Source organism: Eimeria tenella, genomic scaffold (genome assembly GCF_000499545.2).
Source record: "Eimeria tenella Houghton genomic scaffold, Eth_scaff2, whole genome shotgun sequence".
NCBI classification, from domain to species: Eukaryota; Apicomplexa; class Conoidasida; order Eucoccidiorida; family Eimeriidae; genus Eimeria; species Eimeria tenella.
In genome coordinates, this window is record NW_013541843.1 from 521,300 (window position 1) to 541,906 (window position 20,607).

Consider the following 20,607-nt stretch of genomic DNA (forward strand, 5'->3'; position numbering starts at 1 on the left):
CCAAATTTAAGTAGGATAACTTAGGTCCAAGCATCAAGAAACAAAAATAGCTTAATATGCAGTGTGATAGCATCACAGTCTCTTTCCAGCATGTATGGGTGTGGCTCTATCGGATACGTTGGTATATGAGAAGAGCCCCTGTTCACGCTTACGTCTAACAGACTGTGATCCTAGACTTACATGGAAAAAAAGGCACACACCTCAAAAACAAAATATTTAGCCACTGAGAACGCAGCGGATTAAAGACTCCACAGGTGCTGCCGTCCAGTTCTTGTCAACTAAACAGAGCACTTGGATTACTCACAAATTTTGGGCTCCTGGGTTCTGGCCCAGAAACAACTATCGGCAAGCCGCGTGTTTGTGAGGGTTCCATTATGCTGTTGGCAAATTGAAGGCTATCGGGAGCTGCTGTTCGTGTAGGTGGCTGCTGAAATCGGATGAAGCCTTGACACGTTGGCGACCCTTCAGACTGCAACGGGGATACATGAGATTTAGGATGTTTCATTACGGGCTGGTTGCGGTACAGATAGTGCACCGCTGAAGGATCGCTTACAAAATTGATTAGTTGCTGCTTCTGTGCCGTTTGGAAGGTTACGTGAGGTCGAGGCTGGCGGGCTTCAACAGTTTGTGTCGCTTCAACGGCAGCTAATTGACCTTCTGGGACCTGCCGACACCACCGTGAGTCTGATTGGCATTTTCCTACAAAGCCCTGGAACTGCTGCAAGCGAGCCGTGCTTACTGGCTGGGCAGCTTGCTGAGAGTACCACCGGCAGGAGTTCTGCAGGAAAAGCTGAGCTTGAGGTGTCTCTGGCCAGTGCGACGGCTTCTGTCGGCTCTCGATACAAGCCATCGGCAAAGGATGATCCACGCTGAAACCAGTTCTTCCTGGAATTGTGGAACCGTCACTAGCATTAAGTAACTTTGAGGTAGCACCTTGATTCCTCCCTTGTGGATGAACGCTTCCGTCAATGTATGGGTTGGGTGATGCAGACACGTTTTGACTGTTGGATGGCTGCATTCTTACAAGTTCGTCTCTTTCTATTCGTAGGCAGCAATCCGACAAACTTTCGGATTTTGATGCTCTACTCACGACGTGAGCTTTATTTGGGTTTGATCTCATCCGTAGTGTGGCACCAAAATGTACTGTGTGTGGATTCGTTGAGACGCTTCGCACCTTTTTGAGACTCGGTAGTGACGTTGCGTCATTGTCTGCCAGAAAGCCTTCGACTGCGGGCTTCAGGGTGGTGCACTTAAATGTTGCGTCTTGTGGATGCGAATTTTGACAAAAAGTTACACCATGACGTGAGGCTAGCGTATTCGCTTTGACTCCGTCTCCGATTTGAAGCTCCGATTTTCTATTAGAAACTGGTTTGGCACGCCAGTCCGCAGGGAGGCCCTGCTGATTTTGTGGATGGCCATCGAAGACAGATTTAGCGTCGTTGAGCCCAGCCAGCCGCTGGTGCGGCTTCCCACTAGGTTCACTTTTGGGTGAACACGCGGTGGATGCAATTGATGAGGGGAGAGGACTGGTCTCGGAGGTTTCTGTTGTCCTGGTGGCACTTGGCAAATCAAACGATTGATCAAGTAAAGGTGCTCTTCTGCTTTTGCTTTTTTGAGTTGACAGTGGGTGCCGCGCCTTCAGCATATTTTTCTTTTGAGCAATATGAGGCGACGAAGTATCCGCTGCACCCGGGCACTCCGGCATCAATGCGTGGTCTATAGCAGTATTCCCAGGGCCTTTGCTTATACTTCTCGCTGAGCGGATGTGCGTTGGGGACGGTGTAGCTTTCGGAAAAGTCGGACGGCGTGGCTGAGCTTGGGAAGAAGCGCATGAATTCCTGTGGGTGGTGGGTCCCTTCTTTGTCGTTCTTTCTGCTGAGTGGTCTGGATTGGCCCTTCCACCATTGCAGCTGCCTCGCGAAAGACGATCGAGGCTTAACTTGTTAAAATGTTTTCGGCTGCTCGTTGAAAGGAAGCTTGAAGTCTGCTCACCAGCTTGGTATTGGCGGGTGTGGATGGCTGGAGATCTCGCAGTCAAACGCGATGTTCCGTTCCTTATAGACTCTCCAGATCCCTTGCTAACTGGAACTCTGCTGCAGTTACCCACTTCCTCCTCTTTGTTCTTGTCTGTTGGTGTAGAGATATTTGGTAGGACAGGGCATGCTCTTGACCCCGGGTCAACTTCAGTGAAGACGGTGGGCACCGCAGGCACCAATGCTTCCAAATCTATAAAAGGGTTTTGTTGTAGAATTTGTATCTGCAGTTCTTTCCACATTCGGAAAACCCAGGGGTGTTGGGCCACGCCTGCATCGATCGCAATGACAGCACATCGGGATCCCAATGTCCCCTGTGTGCAACACATGCACAAAGAGGCTGCACTTAGGGGCTGACACTTCAGGAGAAGCCACTGCGCTGCGATCAGGGTGCTTGTTCGTACCAACTAGTGATAACCTGTCGCTTGGGTTATACTTCAGCAGCTTCTCAATCAAATCGGCGGCGTCCTTTTTCACATGCTGAAGACAAAATAATCACATGTGTTGCCCATGGAAAAGTTGTTGTAGGTGCTAGCGTCAAGGGCTGCAAGTTATTAAAAACTTACGTTGGGCATTCTAATGTCAACTGTCACAATCCGCTGGACAAGCTCAAAGTGCCTTGTCGACTGAAAAGGAGGCCTTCCGTCTAAAAGCTCATACAAGAGAACCCCTGTGGTAACAGGACAACAGAAGCTTGCTGCTCCGTATAGGCGTTCTCATCGCCATTGAGCTATTAATATCATCGAGAAGCAACAAACGAACCAGAATAAAGACAGCAAGTATATCGAAACCTGCTCTACGTTCATAAAAGACTGAGCGCCAGTGGCAAGAAACCAACTGATTTCAGATCTTGGTGCCGAGTTAATCTGCTCGCAACCTACCTAGGCTCCACAAGTCGACACGCCAGTCATGTCCTTGGCCTTTAACCATTTCAGGAGCTAGGTAGTCGAGTGTTCCGCAGAAGCTATAGCTTCGATTGTGACCGACAATGGAACCACACCAGCCGAAGTCTGCAATTTTTAGTATATTTCCCTTCGTAAGTAGGAGATTTTCCAGTTTCAAGTCTCTGTGAATTATCCCGCTAGAGTGAACACAGTGTAGGCCGTTGACTAGTTGAGCGAAAAAACAGAACGCCTCAAGCTCTGAAAAACGCCTGTTTGGCTGCTCCCGAATTCGTCGATAGAGGTCCCCTTGATCGCAATAACCCAGAACCATGTGGAGATACTGAGCATCTTCGACACAGGAGAAACAGCGCAGCACATTCTGGTGCCGTAGCAGATCCCTTTGCACGTAAAGCTCAAATTCCACTTGGTTCACCATGCCGGCCCGAACTACGGTTTCTTTCTGAATGCTCTTGACAGCCACTGCAAAGCCACCTTTTCGATGTCTCAGCTTCCGCACAACGCCGTAAGTCCCACACCCAACAATGTCTCGGCGTACGTCCAAAAGGTCTTCAGCCCCTTGGCCCTTCTCAAAGCTCTCGAGTTCTGCAAGAGACTTTATGGGTAAGTAGGCCTCTATATAGCTGGAGTCCTCTGTGCACTCATCAACGGTGGCACAGTCTTCGCCTTCGTGTCTGCTGTTGTTTGTATAGGAAATTGCCGATATAAGCGGGCCTACCGGGATGAGATCATGAGGACCAACTTTAAATCTGTCTTGAATGCGTCGTTCTTGCGATGGTTTGCATTGGGGCACCTTTTCTAACTGCTGTTCAGTGATGTGATCCTCACCACAAATGTGTGCTCCAATCAATGCGTTATTTTCACCGAATGCCGCTGCCTGAGCTGCTGTTTTACGTTCGTCCGATAGTGGGCACTGGCCTTCTGTCCTCGCTGTATCGCTAGGCTCCTGCCCTCTACAGATGTCTTGGGACTGATTTGCAACTCTTGTCTCTTCTCCTGATAGGCTTCCGCTCATCTTAGCAGTGCACAAGGCGTCTGCAGGAGGACTTGATTCAGTAAGAAGTTGGCGGTCGATCCTTTCTCCTCGATGCAACGCTGATTTAGTAAGCGTTGTTCCGGAGTCTCCGATAATTTCACACTTAAGCTTCAAGCGCTGCTCCATGCTGCCACCAACCGCTGTAAAACTCAGTTTCCTGTTCTCTGCCTTGTCAGACGGAGCATTGCCCGGGGAGCCAGTAAAAGTTTCATCAGATTCACTTATTTTCCACTCCAGTGGTGGTGGCGGTGCGGTTGATTCTTGCTGCCTTTCGACATCGGCAGTAACCGCTTGCAGATGAGCGGTCGTGGGGATCTGCAAATGTTGTTCCTTAGATTCCAGCCAGTCTGCGTGTTCTTTGGGCTTTTCGTGATTCGAACCTTCATCACCCTCGACAGGCATGGTGTCTGAGCTCGTGGAGCTGTTCACAGGTGGGCTCACGCTATGTGCTTGAGCGTTTGTGGATAGGCCAGAGAGTTTGGGATGTGGAGAGTGGGGACGACCTTTTCGAGGCATTGCGCCTTGCTCTATTGTCTGAGGCATAATGTCAGCTTGCACAAGAGTTCGCTGCCTCTGCTGCTGCAAAGAAAGCTGTTGCTGCATCAGCTTCTCTCTTTGCCGTTGGAGTACCTCTTTTTGCTGTTGCAGAAGCTGCTGCTGCTGCCAAAGAAAGTGCTCCCTCTGCCGCTGTAAGTCAGGCTGCCGAGCAGGCTGGAATGGAAAGGTTGGGAAGTGCACGTGGTGCTGGGAGTGCTGGGCTACTTGCTGTTGTTGTGGAGGAAATGACACCTTGGCGAAGCCCCAATCGTTCGAGTTGCCTTCTTGACGTCCTGGCATCGCATATGGGGTGTTCGGGGACTCTTTCTGCCCATGCAGCTCCTGCTTTTGCATTATATTTCCCCTTGAGGCCACATGCGAAACTACCGTTGGAAGCTGTTGCTTTGGACTCTGCCGAAAATGCAGGGTGGGAGATGGAGGACGCGACCGTTGCAAATTTATAGCCGGGGCATGCCGAATTTCCTGCTTATTTCCGACCCATCCTAGGAGTATTTGGTTCGAGATATCTTGCGGTGCGTGGGCGCGGTTCACTGTTGGAACAACTCGGCGTGCGCCGCCGCTCGCTGACCGAAGCCTTGCATCTGGTGGAGAGCCCTGCTCAGCTACCGATTCGTACGCAGCTCTCTGCTCTGTAGGAGCCCGAAACAAAGACCAGATACGGGTGGCAAGACTGGGGGATTGACGCCCAGAGACGGGTGGAGTGCTAGCAGAGCGGTTTGAATTTACATCATTCTGTGCTCGTTGACATTCCAAAGCACCTACAGCGTTGAGGTTTCCCGCAACAATTCCTCTTTGAGGTCCAGAAGGTCTTGCTTTTTCCATGCCAGCCGGTTGACGGGGCCTGCTGTGGTTCTGAGCAGGTACGGAGAGTGGTCTCCAGCCATATGTACACGGCGAGTTCCCTCGGACTGAATGCTGGGGATTATGTGGCACGCATTGCTCCTTACCGGCATGCCCAGTAGGTAACACGTATGCAATGGTGCTACCAGGAGGCCTTTTGAGCTGGGGCTTAAGCGATGATACCCTTCCTGTGCTGGGAGCGCACGGCAGCTCGTTATTGCATTGCGTCACAAGTGGTCCAGGGCATTGCTTCTGCTGCGGTGCAACAAGCTGGTGCGTCTTGTCCGCCAAACGTGCCCACACGCCCGGCCAAAAGTTATTGGTAATGTTGGGTCCATTAGGCTGATGCATGAGCCGTTCTTGGATGTGTTGAGCCTCAACTTTGGTACTTTCCTTTGACCTCAGTCTAGTCCCCGTGCTAGAATGGCGTGCAGCGGTCTGCCTTGGGCGGTAACAGCTGTACACGAAGCTCGCAGGAGTCATTGAACGCCACAGCAGCTGGGTATGCTGTTGATTTTGGCTTGCTGGCGCTTGCATTTGTGCCCTCTGAGTCACGCCGACCGTACCAGCAGCCTGAGCCGGGGGTCCATGCCGAATAAGGGGTTTATTGGGGCCCAGCGGCAGAAATGGTGGAGTTTGAGTACTGGAATGTAGGCCTGGATGCATCATTTGTATGTCTGGATGCTGTCTTCCGCGTGCCTGTCTCACATCGCTTGGGGACCAGAAGCGGGCCGCCCCTGCCAATCCAGAAGCGGGCGATCTCAGAACATGGGGGTTGCAATTCGTACTTAAGGGACCTCCTGGAGGGGATGGAATTCCCCGGCTTCCTGAGGTCGCCATGGAACCTAACTTGGTAAAACGCCTCTGTCGCGCAGTAGTTTGACAGCAGCTGTGCGCGGAGCGCTAACTAAAACACTCGCCAAACACAACGGAAGAAAGGACCCTGACTTGGCCATGCTTTCTTAAAGAGCTGTGCCTTCGACATAAGAAGGTCAGTTGCTGCCTCTTTCAGAGCTGGTCGACCATCCTACTTGGTCTGGTCTCATGCCTGTAGTGGGCTGAATGGTCCACTGCAAGTGAGAGCTCCTTTCTTCGAGGCAAAAATCTGCAGACACCAGTCAAAATATTGCCATCATCAACTGTTGAGTTTGTTCAATGAAATGCTGCTTGTGTTGCGAGGTACGAAGCGCTAGACAAGATCGGCAATATGCGAGAACGTGACGGAGTTATGCCCACCCCTGTCACAATATGCTATAATACACAGGTCGGCTTAAAACAACATAGATTTGAGGCTACTTTTAAGTTGGCCCTTGTTCATTCCAGGAAGTTCTTGGTGTGGTTTCTCTGGCTAACACCCGACAAGGCAGCAAGCCCCTAGCGGGTCTCGCGATCGCCACTCGAGGGCGCTGTGCTCACGAGCTTTGGTGAAGCCAGCTACAAAACCTAAATATGTTTCCCTTATAAACTTCTTAGATGAAGGGAAAGTCTGGAACTCAGTGGAAACGTACTGTCTGCGCACACTCTATTCCAAGGCTCCAAAGGCCGGCGGTTCAGTCCCCGTCATCGCTGCCTTGTCACTTTCACTTGGCTTCATACTTTTCAATAAATCAAGCCTTAGACCTTGATTTGAAATCTTGGAAGAGTTTGTGAATTTCAAGTCCCTTGTGTTGATGTAAAACTTGCCGGTTTTTCTGGAGTTCGAGCGAGGATTTAGCGTGTTTCAAAGCTGGATAGCTGACAGTGGTCAGCTGCCCATTGGAGTGCAAACCAAAGCAGAGAATATAAAAGAGCCTAGTCATGGGGCAATCTAGCGCCTGTATTCTAAAGCAAAGCTGCTGAGAGATGGAATCTTCACAGGGTCAGTCCCAGAGCAAGGCAACATCAGAAATTGCTTCATAGAACGTGCAAATCAAATTGCCTGTGAGGTATGGTGCTGCCAAAGGTCTGTACTGAAATTAGCCACATGAGGAACTAAAATACAATTTTTTGCTTGTATGTCATCAAAAGTGGCTGCTTGGCTGCGCCCCCTTTCGCTGGTTGCGAACGTCTCAAAGATATGCCCGGGCAAGTAGTGGGACAGTCATACCGTGATTTGTCTCATCCCAAATAGTTTTAGGCTATTTGAAACCATTGGCAACTTTGTACAGTCTCCAGATTCATGGTTTGCCACTGTGATGTTAGCAAATTTATAAACAATCTTGGTAAACTTATTAGTAGGGCCGGAGTTTCACGGAGCGGTAAGCTTGAACACGTGTCTCCCCTGAGGCTCCACGCACACGGCATCAAAGTTGCATGTACCAGCCAGGCTCAAGGCAGAGGTTCTCATCTGCTTCATTGTCAGAGAAGCTCACACAGCCCTATCGGAGGAAACAGAATCGCACATTTCTGGAAAACTGAAAAAGCTGTAGAGGTAGCCAGAGATGAAGGTGTTGTTTCAGCACGCAGTGTACGAAATAACTTGTCCATTTAGTATTAATGATACAGAACAAAAGCATCAGAGCGCATTTCGCGGTCAGCAGCACCAGGGGCATCTCGACTGTGCAATTTGTTTTAAGAAGGCCGTAGCATCTGATATATTCCCGCTTGTGTGTCCATTTTCATCATGTCCCTGTTTCTAATGGCTAAGCAAGTTCTTTGTAGGAAGCCAACGGAGCTGCGCACATTCCTGATACCTTGATGCTGTGCGCCCAACGCACTTGGTCTCGAATACTCCACTTCTAATCGGGAACATGAAATTTCGTTGATTCAGCTTGAAATGTGGCAGGTAGCTCGCAATCTATCCGCAGACTCCTGAACCCGTGCCCACCTTCCCACCATTACGCCTCCCTTATTGCTACTTTGAGGCATAATGCCCTGAATGGAATTACAGGGATGGTATGTAGGCATTCAACGAGCCCTTCAAGCCTTGGCTTCCTAATGTGATGAACATCAGTATTCTTAGTCTGTGCAGAGTGAGCTGCGCATGAAGAAACTATGTAGGCCTCACTGACGAAAAGAGGCTCTTCCTACTGACCGCAGCTGCGCCTGGGGGTGCTGCCTCTTAAATTAATCTGTGCCCTACAATGCGCAATACGCTGTTCCAATTGGTTGTTGCAGCGTAACATTGAAACGGCATTTTTAGTCACTGGCATTAAAGTTGAATCTTTGATACAGCGAGTCCGCTATTAAGGCTTTTCCACATGACTCCGTTGTCTTTTAATCAGTCTTGAGTGCCTGGCTGGACTTCTTCTTGATTCTTCTAACACGAATTGTGTACATGGAGCCAGGCCGTGACCTAAGGATTTCCTGACTCCATATGTATAAGCTCCCTGTGATTAGATGACAGCTATACAGCGGAAAACTCCTTGGAAGCTAACGGGACAACCGCTTGTACGTTATCGGCTACTAAGTGGATATAGGCTAGCAGCTTAACGAAGAGGAATACAAAGCATGCTGACACAACCTCCCAATGGAACTCGTTTGAGGTTCAGCACGATTCTCGTCAGGAATGGCCGACCTCACCTAGTGTAAATAGAGCCGTAAGAAAAGTCATCCAGCTAGAAGTCATTCACCTGGCAGGAGAAGAAACATTATGTGGTCACTGGATACACAGGAACTGACCGGTATCTCTCGTGGGAGTCAGTCCCTACTTACACATGCGACCATTATGTTGCTTGCCTAAGGCAAAAAGTCGCACAAATAATAATCGAACGAAACGTGGAATTCGTAACGAAAAAATTGGCTGGCTTCAGTCAGGCATCGTTGAAGCTCTCAAAGAAAATGAAGCAACGGCTCGGGGTGTGACACGGTCAACCAATTTGGCGTTATCGAAAAAAATTCAGAAAAGTTAGCTGAAAATAAAGCTACGCAATGTGCTAACGTCGTTTGAGCAAAAGCATCAATCTCCACATGCAAAGGCAGCACAGAAGCCCGACAATCATTGAAACAGCGATTGTCATGTGGATCAGTCTGTTCAGGCGCATCCACGCGGTGCCAAGTTGAGCTTCAGTTTCCGGAGGCTCTGCAAGGACCATTATAGCAACTCTGTGCGAATCTCCCCTGAAGAAGCAAAAAGCACATGCATGCCCACACAAATCATCCGGTTTATACAATACCTCTGCGTTTTCGCCTCACCAGTCTGACGGGGAGCACATGCACTGAAAATGTAAAGTACCATATTGTTGTTTCAAGGGGCTCCTCCCTTAGCTCTAAAGCAAGCGCTTCAGCGTAACTGTTCAGGTCGCTGACTTCAGTGTAGTTAAATCGAAGCACGTATTCGTCAAACGGGTCTAAAGCCAGTACGGGAGCTTGTTGCTCATTTTCCGAAAAATCGGGTTTGTTCTGACCATTCAATTCTGAACCCTGTCCAAATATCCGCATAACATGAGTGGCAAGACTTATCTAATGGTCAGACAAAGTGTCTGAGTAGATAATCCTAAGCTTCAGGCGGGAATAGGGGGCTAGCGCTCTACTCATGCTTACTTGCTCGTTCGTTGCAAGGCTTGTTACGGTCTCCTGTTTGGTCTCTGTGAAGCCTTCGAGCTCTGATAGATGCGCCTCACGCTTCTCCATATGCAAACGCATCTTTTCTTGCTCTTCTCTTTTGGCCTCCCACTCTTTAGCCGCTTCCTCTTCTTTCCTTGCCAAAAATGCTTTGATATCGCTCGCTTTCGGCACTCGTAAAACAGCGCGGTCTAAAAAGGCGGCGTTCATGGGGAGCATCTCTGTTTCTCCAAGAGCAAAAACTATAAAAGCGCTGTAAAACACGTGCAAAACGCATTCCGACATGTGCTGCAATGCTCGTGGCAGACTAGCCAGCAGACGGACTTGGGCCTCACTGTAGGAAGCTGCTTGGTTTGCAGTGAAAACGCACACTTTTTTGCCAGCTATACGTTCGCCTTTTAACCGCGCCAGTAGCTTGCGTGGGTCAAGACCTTCCGAGTCCTTCACGAATACGGGGGTTCCTCCACTCCTGTTTAGTCAGAAGCAATTCGAGTCAAGCATACATCCGCTCGATAAAGCTGCGCGTTGATGCGCACATACATCACGAAAATCCGAACCAACAATCACGAGGATGATATAATTCGGTGTGTCACTACAGGGTTGGAAACAACATGAATACGCTATAGGCAAATTAAGGATTAGTCGAACGGGATAGATATCATGCAGCCTTACGAGAAGCTCGCAGCGAGATGTAGCAAGTTTCTGCATTCCGCGATGTGGTCGTTAAGGACGATAACCAGACGTCGCCTATAGCAACAGTAAACGCTACACCTATTTTCTGCATCTATGTGGGCAGAAACAAGTAAGCTACCTACAAGGTGTGCAGGTAGCCAAGACCAAAATAGCAGGTATGCAGAGTCGCAATGAGTCAAACTGAAGGATTCTCTACTGCTCAATCTCTTACCCGTCCGGCGCTTCAAGCCAGCGCCGAGGCAAGCTTTTGGAGAGAGCCTCAGCAAATAGCTGTTCATTGTCTTGGAGTTCAGCGGCTGAAGCGTCTCCAGCTGGAGTACCCATGGCCAGCTCATTCGTCATTCCAATAGTGCCAGCAGGAATGCGTGCCAGACCAAATGGCACCCATCGCAAAAGTTCACTACTGGTCTCGCGAGTGCGCTTGAAATCTGTACTACTTCGTCGTGCCGACGGCTTGTCAGTCACTGCTACAGTGGGCCAATTGCCTTCAGGGGCCTCTAAGGGCTTGGTGCGCATGCCAGTCTGCTCGGTGGAAAGCTCTTTTGAAGCGTATTCATCTCCAAACGCGCTCTGTAGGAGCTCTAGGGGAGAGGGTAGGGCAAAAGGGTAGGGCAACGGACGACCCTTGTCATCTGCTAAAGACTCCTGAGTTGCAGAAACGAGGGCAAGGCCGGTTTCGTTCAACAACCGAATATGCCACTGTGATTTCACCGGCGCACTGCAGCAAATGATGCATACGCAGGCTACGTTCAGATGTATGCAGTGCCTGAGCACAAGGAACACTAGAGTCCGCCAGCAGTCCCAGCTACGTAAGTCGTACAGAGCTATTGTCTTCGAGAACCACCAACTGGGGAGGGCACGTCGCAGCAAAGCTTACTACTCAGCAAGGACGAGAAAAAAGAAGGGCTTCTGTCTGCAGCGCAATACCAAGGTCAATCTCGTTTCCATGACTGAATGAAAAAGCTAGCTCTTAAGGGACGTCCGCAAAACGTACATTGGAGAAATTCACAAATCGGTTGGCACCCATCCTGCACCTACCGGTCATCTTGAAGCGCTGCCGCTGCAGCAACATACTCTTCTGCTGTGTGCCACCTAGCGCGTATGATTGGCGTGACTCCTCTGAGTTAAGAAAATCAGAAAAGCTGAAGCAGTTTGAGCAAGAAAAATACTTCGAGCTCAACTGTTAGGCTTTAGCTTCCAGGGCATTCAAGATTAAACTGAGGTACGAATATCCTTGCGTTCCACGTAATATTTTCCGTTGTATGGTCTCAGTTAGAGGTTAGCTTACGGATTGGAGCGAAGCCGATTAGCGATGTCCCACTGGAGGGCCGCTGCATAACGTGCTGGCGTGAGAACAGCCGCCGCCTTCGTGGAAAATGCTGAAGGCAGTCAGAAAGCTGCAGACTCGCCCTACATCAAATTCATGCTTAACCAAAACGACTCTTACTCTTGGTGAGTAACGTAATACAACGGCAAGTCTTAATGAAACAAATCTAGCATGAAGAGCTCTGCAGCTGCAGGGGGCTCCGCCCCAGGTCAGTCAGCGTATAGCTTACTAATCCCTTCTGGCTTCAACGCTTCCTCCAGCAGGGCTTGACTGTAGGGAAAGGTGAAACCGTGTGCGCTGGCCGCGTTGAGGCTTTCACCGATTCCTCCAGCGCCAGCACCGTTTTTCTCTGATGTAACGTTCTCCCATGCAGCAGCATGGAACTGTTCTGTCGACTGGGAGAGTCCAGGTAAGGTTGTTGGATACTTTTTCGACAGTGGAGACCTGTCAGAGAAAGAAAATTTCAGCACCTCCGATGAAAGTTCAGGAGCCTTAACGTTCGTGTGCTTGTTGAACATTGCGATATTCGTAGTCTTCTGTCCCCAGGGAGATCCATGAGAGCGATCTGAGAAGGCAAATAAGCACGTGACGAAAGTGATATAACACCTGAGGACGGAAAACTAGGAGGCTCCCGTGGAGTGCCTCTGCTCGTGCTGGCTGTTTACTGAAAAAGCAGCCGCAGAGCAAAGCCGACATCCACGCAAGCCTGAAATTCCTCACCGTCTAATCCTCTGAATCCCTGAGTCAGCAAGACCACTGACTGCCCAGCGGCGAGTGAGACAAAAGCCCAACGAAGAAAAAAGCGCCCCGTAGTTCCCAGCATGGTGCTTAATATACGTTGCAAGACACCAGGCCATTGGAAGCATTGGGCTTCAAATAATTTCCTTCGTCACCGTTTACTTTGGAAAGTCATCTGACAGGTTCCAGACGTCTATGGTATCTCTTGCGCAAAACCTCTTGCGAGACCCAACCGTCCCCCGAAGATCTGCGGTAGACAGAGGGTCTTGGAAAAGGTGCTCAGTGTCCCTAGGGCTGAAGAAGAATGGGCTTGCTTAAACTTGTACTATGGAAAGTACTAAACTTATCTGCGGTGGGCTGAGCGCTACAGGTAGAGCGCTGGACACCACCGGTCCACCAAGAAGCGCACGTGCCGAAATGTAGCTGAAGCGCCAACGTGAAACCGGCAGTTTTTGAACGTTTTTCCCAATAAGACAAAAATGCGTAAATTTATGTAGTATGGAATTTCCATCTTCCCAACAAGGTGGCGGCTTGTCTGGAAGAGCGGTGCCCGGCTGAACAGCTGCTCAATGAATTGCCCGATGTTTTGATGTTGGGAAACAACTCAAAGGCATAGTTGGAGTTCGGAACCTAATTGAAAACTCTCCTGTACGGTTATTTTCCCAAGGGAAATGAAACGTATCTCGTGGGAGCTCCGGTTTACCCGCAAACTGCCCGGTGCCACTGATAACGGGAAGGCTCACCGCCCAACCATTTTGCGTAAATTCCACTATTGCGACCCCCCAAAACATCAAGCATCTCCAACTAAACAGCTACTTACCACAACAGAGCACCCACAGTATTTAGCATGAAGTCTGCAAGCACGGCTCCCCATCTGGCGGAAAAAACTAAACCCTGCGACCTGCATTGACCTGCCCAAAAGTCGACACATACAAGTGAGCCATGCACTCACTGGCACCACTGTAAGCACTAAACTACACTCCAGGTGTTCACCCCAGTTATCCAAAGGAAACACGGAGCAAACAGGTGAGCTATGTAGCCCTGCGTGCCGTGTGGAGCACCTGCCGCCTGCATGCTTGCACGGGTACACACTCCCCCTCCCCTCTACCGTGCTACCTGTAACTGAAACAACTGAACAGCAAAACAGAAACTGCAACACCAAGTGTCCCGATTCACAGTTAACTCCTGCTAGTCCTACTGCATGTCCCCCGTAAACCTATATTACAAGAAAAGCACGCATAGTTGTGTGAAAAAGGCAGCGTCGCGGTTCTTCCCCTCATGCACTCATGCTGAGGGGCATCGAGGAGAAGCTCTCTCTATTACTAAATAGTAATTTGCAGGTGGGATGTCAAACGAGGTCGGCTTCCTCGCGAAGGTACTCGCCCACATCTGCGTGGTGGTAGAAAGAGACTGCTTCCGTAGAAGCCGTATGGATCTCCGCTGTTGCCTTTGCGCTCGTACCAAAACCTAAAGGCAAGTCCCCGTTCAACGAGAGCACGCAGACACCTGCCCCGCTCGGCATGTCTGCAGTTAGTCGGCCTACGTGGCGCTGCGTCAAACAAACAAATAAAATGTTCCCCGCACTTCAACTGCATGTTCACCCCACTAATGTCCACCTTGCTCCTGAAAAATTATGACGCACACGTACGGAGCAAACCTGGCCTCCCCACAATAAAAAAATGTCTCCCTGGCCTCCATATGCTCAAAAAGGGATGGGAGTCACACACTAAGCTCTCATTGCGTGCGGCAGCATCTGCAATCGAAATTACTGCAAATATGTGCTAGGACGTGCTGCCTTGCATGGCATTACACCCCTTAAACGTTCTTAACCATGAAGTGCAAGCGCGGCGTAAGCGCACAAAAAACGCAGTGTCAAACCAAGAAGCATCGTCCACCTTACCTTGATTATATGATTTCCGTAGACAAACGCTTGCTCGCCACCTGGGTTTAACCACACCTTGTGAGGTGCGTACTTTGCAATCACATGCAGGGCTGTAATCCCGAGTCTGAACTTTCGACCTTTCGTGATTTTACCAATGCATTGACCAACACTGAGCTACACACAAATAAAGCACAACAACAATGGGGGAAGACAATATTTTCTATGGATTGATGAAGTGCTTTTCCTTGTGGCAAGTGCCAGGGTGCTGCAACTGCTAAAATTCCATTGCAGTAGCACGGCAAGGATGCTTACAAGATTTTTGCGTGGAACGCATCCGGCAGCCTTTAGCAACTTCTCGCTGAGCAGAAAGGGACTCTCACAAGCCGTCGGTTGTTTTCTCGACGAACAGGATAATGAAGGGCAGTTATTGGTGGTGGTCCATCGTCGCAAAAGTACCGCTGCTAAGTGTCTCAAACTACAGATCGTGGTGAAGCTGCTGCAATGCGCATACGGATGCTAGCTCAAGCCTTAAAGAGACAACGTTGCACTTCCGTAGGCCACTTTCGCACATCTGAGCTGTGAAGCCAGCCCACCTCAAGAAGAACACACGGTCCCGATGCAATCGGAACACGTGGGGATCTGACGAGTTTTCAATCAAATGAAGCAAGTTGTCTCCGAGGCTGCAAGCAAACAGAAGAAGCGCCATGCGTCACTTGAGCAGTTCTTGTGAACGACGCACTCTGCCTTAACTTAGAGGTACATGGAAGATGTAGTGGTCTGTTGCCTCAAGATGACAGAAAGTCAACTTGAAGTTGGGTCCGCCTAATTGACTCTCCCTCTCTCTCTTCGCCTCGAAGATTACGTGGTGAGCCTTGCGGGAGGCTCACAACTTCGATAGCTTCTCTAGGACAAGCTTAATTTCGTCCTCAGTGAGAGGCCGCATTTTCAAGCGCCACCCCCAAGCTAACGGTTTTTGCGCAATAATTCGGTTTTCCCAATGGAGCGGACTTGTGCTCGTGCACGCCGAATATAGAAGGTACCACTCGACTGAGCCGAACAGTAGCGTGTTTGATTGCGCCTCAATGTAGGTCAAAGAAAAGCTTTTGAGCAGCTTACTCAGGGGCGTTTTGCTGCAAATTAACATAAGAAGAAGAAATGACCCGTTTAATCAGTTTTAAAGAGGGGAAGAGCATGCGCTCTGCAAAAATCTGAAGTCGTTAAGGGCTTTTTAGCAAAAGGCCACCCCACCCGGGAACCTGCTGTCACATTTCAGCTCTTACTGAAAAAATAAACACAAGCCGAAGCATCCCTAGGTCGGCTTTAAGGACTAAAGAGGAGCAGCTCAAAATAGCCACCCCCACGCATGCCAGACCCACGACGCACTTGAATGCTTACCAGGTGTCACATGACCAGCACAAATCCACGCAGTTGGTAGCTCCGTAAAATGATAAATTAAGAATGTCTGAGGGGCAATAGATGAAAAAGGAGGCTAGCAGAGTTTGGCCCACGGAATGAGTTTCTCGGCGCGCCTACTGCGTTTTGCTTAGAAGCAGCATGTGAAGACATATAGGCTCAACAAGATGCAGGCGCACCAGATTTACGAAATAAATTGAGCAATATAATATTTGAATACCTATACACGCATTCACTGATATGGTCTGAGCTGAAGTCCCCAGCAGCAAAGTGGCAATCCGCTACGGTCATTACCACAATGTTTGCTGGTCTTAAGTAGAAGAGAGCCGGCTTACGCGAATCTGCAGAGAGTGCGTTTATACGTAAGTTTCGTGCCTGTGTTAGTGTGGCCTCTTTCAGAGCAATACGTTGGGGAAGGGATCTTGCCTTCGTCTAACGGACCATTCGTGCATAACGAAAATTTGGGTGAAATATCATTGATGCAAGGCCGTAGAAGCAAAAATAAAGCGGGAAATGGAGCTGCATCAATTTCGGTTCCTCGAGTAATGAAAAAATAATCTAGACTTTTTAAGACCAGGTCGTGACCAAGCTGCCGTCACACAATGGAGTGCGGTCCATAGCTCCAGGCCAGCGGGCAGCCTGCTGAGGGTTTGGGCCGACGGAAACTGGCGTAACGTGACTTTAGAGGATCTACAGTAAGATAGAGCAGATAGAGGGGCGGTACGTTGCTGTCTGTAAAGATACGACTGGCCAGGGTCTTATCGGCATCTCCTCACAGGGCAGGCAGGAAGTAGCGCACTCGACAGTTTACTGTTAAAAATATCCTGTTAAACAGTTAAGATGCGCACAGTACATGAGCCCATGTTCGCCAGGCACTCATGCATGTAGATCCATGCACCATCCCTAAAGGCTGCCGCAGCAGTTGTCCCGGTAACGTCTGATGGTTTCATCAACGCGACAGACGTTCCACCGAATCTGCCGCCCGACCCAATTTACCCTCCCAGCACCGAGCCGTGGAAGCATGTGTTGTGGGTCACGTTGTTGAGTGGCGAGTTTGCGCCGTCACATTGCCACCCATAGTGCCAAAAAGCCACTGGGTCAGGGGCGCCAATGATAGGACGGTAGTAACAGTACGAGCGTTCGACAGTCAAGCCCTTAAGCCACGAGCGTTTCACAGACCACTGCAAATGCTTCCCAATGTTCCTTCGAGCCAGGAGCAACCTGACAGCATCTATCCTAGAACACCCAAAACATAAGTGATTCCCTGTAGTTGGCCTCCCTGGCATCGCACTTGCATCTTCCAGCAGTGACAGCAGCAACGAACGCACACTTGGTACATCACCCGCCACCTCCATGAGCTACATTTTAAGCCTGTTTCTCATTCTGCAAGCCATGCACTGCTGCAGCACAAAAATAAGCAGGTGGAGCCAGCCAAATGGGCTACAATAAGTTTTAGCTGGCCTTCCACTTTAGTGTCTGATTGTCGTCTTTGTTGCCAATGGTGAATACGTGTGCCGCAGTTTCTTGAACTCCGTACGCACGATTTCTTCATCTCTTACGATCAAGTAACTTATGGGCACGACGAGAAAAAGATTTTCCTTGCTCTTGATACATGCTTTTACTGGAGTGACAAGTGGGCATTTATTTTGGCATCTGTTAGATATTGTGTGCAAAGCTAGAAGACAGGAGCCTACGGGTCTCTTTCAGGCCACTGCCGCTTTTTCAGGAGCTTCAAATCATGGTGGTCTCGAGCGCATTGCGCTCTCCCACCGCTATCGGTCATGACCCTCTACTACTGGCTGTCGGCTCCCTCAGCAAGATAACTCTCTTCGGTAACATGAATAAAGCAAATACAGTAGCGGAACTTTTCAAGCTCGTTGCTGACCGTCTTGTATGCTGTCATATGTTCTTTGAAGCACTCCTTCCTGAAAGAGACCCTCGCACCCGTTTCAACATTTAGGTTGCTGTGTCACTTACCACTCATACCCACAGCAACGGAAGGACCAAGCGTGTCATCCGCACTGTGAAGCATTCACTTTACGCCTGAATGGGATGAGCAGAAATGGGTACGTGTGCTCCCTGCTCCCAACCCACTTACGAAACGGTAAGGCCTTTTGTCACCCAATTTTTCTCCACCCCTCAGAACTCCGTAATGGAAATCTATAGTAGCATCACCGGTTTCGTAGCCACCACCGTTCACACCTGCATGACGAAGCTGTTGGAGTAGTGCTACGCTCGAGTGCAGAATCACATGTGCCGTGGTAACTGGCAGCAAAAGGCATGCACGAACTCCACGCTCCATGAAGTTGATTTCGCAGCGGGGACAAAGCGTGGCCTAACTGCAAGCGCTTACTGGAGGCGAACTAATACATTGAATTTTTACTTATTTGAAGCGATTTATTTATAGTAACAAAGGCCATTGGCAAGTTTGTTTGCCGCTTGGAGTTGCGTCAGGCTTCCTGGCGTCACAATACTTTCCAGGGGGCCCAACTCACTCGTCACCTCCCCTGCGACCCTCAGCTACTCGCTGAAGAAACTGCTGTTTGTTGGCTTCCTGTTGCAAATGCCGCCACTAAACGTACAGACCGGTACGAGTTCGGCGAAATATTGGGCCAGCAAGGCACGAAGAGAGATATTTAATGCCTTATGAACTGGCAAGGCCAGTCTCACGATCAGCGCGATTTGGAGCCAGCTTGTGACTTCACAGGATGCCCTTCACTTTGGCAAACTTGGCGCCAGAAGGTATCTGCAGTGGGAACCATTACAATATAACCGAAAATTCGCCTGTGAAGCCACATAATTCATGAAATGTAGATCCACGTAATAGTTAGAAATCATTGCTATGGATTGCTCTAACATGACCTAATAGTAAAATCCGTGCGTTTTCAACTTCTGACTCCACGGCATGCAGATTGCCACCTAGCTACAGAGTTGCTACTAGCCAGTCATGAAGCGCCTTGCTGCAGGGTGCGCAGGATATACGTATCCTGAGAGCTCTGTCCGTAATCCACTTTACGCACGCAACCCAACGGAAAGCAGGCAAGTCCCTAAATCTCCTACATCGGTATTTGTTTGACGTAAATCACTGCCTAATTTGCATTTTTGATAAACGCACCAGGCGCTGCCGTTGGTAGCTTTCTAAAAGAAGGAGAGGAGCTTTACATAAATTCCTTAGCATATCGCAGCATTCTGAACCCTCAACAGGCGTTTTGCTAAATGAGAAACCTTCGAGATAGCAGGTCTCAAGAAGCCTTTAGGGTGCTAACGCTACCTTCGTGCTGTTTGCTGCTGCGCTAGAGCAGTGACCTCGGTTTCCCTAGCCTGGAGGTGCCTTTTGCAGAAGCAGATGTACATAGATAATGAGGAAGAACAACTGTATACCATACTAGGACTAATTCTTGATACACGCTACAGCTGATGGCAAAGGTGAGAGCCTTTGCTCACCACTATGCATCTGAGCGTACTCAGCAACAATTATTTTTGCAGCCTGATCATCCAATAGCACGCCGCATCTACGCCTAGAGGACCTAGTCGCAGCTAGCTCCGACTTTTTACTTGTATGGAATGCGGACGCATATTCAAGAATGTGTGCGGAGTTGGCGCGCTATATCACTGCAGATGCACTTTTGCAGAAGCCTGAAGCGTACCTATAACCCCGTACCATCTCTGCTAGACGATGGAAGGCGGTATTTTTTGGCTTTTTCACTGTCCAATACTTTCTAAGAGGTGGCGAGGCGCTATACTGCCGGCAGTGGAGCACTGGAATGGAACAGCAGGATTCGATCCTGCGCCCACTAAAATGTCTACAAATGATATTGGCACATCGTTTTGTCGGGCGCCTTGAGCGTAGCAACAAGCTAAACTTGGACAGGAATCCGCTTATCGTCTTGTCGAGACGGTCTTTGTCGTAGATTTATGAGGGGACTTTCTCTGTGCAGTTTCACCGGGTCCGTAGACGTAATAAGTTGCCTTCACCACAAGCATGCTCTGAGGCGGCAGAAAGGCGGCGGATAGGAGGAACAGCGCTGCAGCGCTGTATAGCGCTGCAACACTGTACTGCTCAGAGAATGTTCGCTGTTTCTGCCCCCTAGTAAATTTCAAATATTAGAAGCGCCTAAAGATCATTTAATAGCCGTTTCCAGGCTAGAGCAGGTCATTTTAAGCATTCGTGTACAATAAATGCTGTGAAGCGTTGCGCCTCTACACTGAGACGTAACGTTTCGAAACGTTGCGTTTGAAAAGTTGCGCCTCGGTGTATTTCTTTGCGAGGCACTCGATAATACCATGGAAGCGTAATATTGGTGGCAAGGATCCTGGACGGCGTTGACTACAGCAGCGTTTGAGGCCCAAAGAACATATATGGTCTGAGGAAAAGGACTCACTGGGCGTCTAGTGGGGCATCGGTCCAGGAGACAAGTGCGGCGATATAGCATAGCGCAAGGAGACATGTAGACTACAAGTCAGAAAGGCGTTCTTTTCATCCATACTAAATTCGAGCTTCATACAGAACTGCAGATTTTAAAGTACATTCCAGTGGCTGGACTAACCAGGGGACGAAGCACACGAGTCTTCATCTAGCTCTAAGATGATTGCTACTGAAGTTTTGGTACTGGAGTCATACTAAACAAAGATGAACACTAGAACATGACATGCATAGCTTTAAGATCTTTGAAGATAAATGTGTTGTGCACATTCTTATGCGA

General features: G+C 49.4%; 3 protein-coding genes across 3 annotated transcripts; all 3 read right to left on the minus strand.

The window, feature by feature from the left end:
* Window positions 1-274: 274 nt before the first annotated feature.
* Window positions 275-6,209, minus strand: ETH_00029220 (Aurora kinase, putative; the record flags this gene model as incomplete). Its single annotated transcript, XM_013374286.1, has 4 exons — window positions 275-2,304; window positions 2,438-2,513; window positions 2,600-2,703; window positions 2,915-6,209. The coding sequence occupies 4 exons, from the start codon at window positions 6,207-6,209 to the stop codon at window positions 275-277; spliced, it is 5,505 nt and encodes a 1,834-aa protein (XP_013229740.1).
* Window positions 6,210-9,223: 3,014 nt separating this feature from the next.
* ETH_00029225 (uncharacterized protein) lies at window positions 9,224-12,389 on the minus strand (the record flags this gene model as incomplete). Its single annotated transcript, XM_013374287.1, has 9 exons — window positions 9,224-9,407; window positions 9,523-9,710; window positions 9,831-10,104; window positions 10,222-10,320; window positions 10,524-10,598; window positions 10,756-11,262; window positions 11,583-11,663; window positions 11,833-11,923; window positions 12,101-12,389. The coding sequence occupies 9 exons, from the start codon at window positions 12,387-12,389 to the stop codon at window positions 9,224-9,226; spliced, it is 1,788 nt and encodes a 595-aa protein (XP_013229741.1).
* Window positions 12,390-13,957: 1,568 nt separating this feature from the next.
* On the minus strand, window positions 13,958-15,434 carry ETH_00029230 (60S ribosome subunit biogenesis protein NIP7, putative; the record flags this gene model as incomplete). Its single annotated transcript, XM_013374288.1, has 5 exons — window positions 13,958-14,158; window positions 14,510-14,665; window positions 14,804-14,849; window positions 15,085-15,171; window positions 15,379-15,434. The coding sequence occupies 5 exons, from the start codon at window positions 15,432-15,434 to the stop codon at window positions 13,958-13,960; spliced, it is 546 nt and encodes a 181-aa protein (XP_013229742.1).
* Window positions 15,435-20,607: the final 5,173 nt, after the last annotated feature.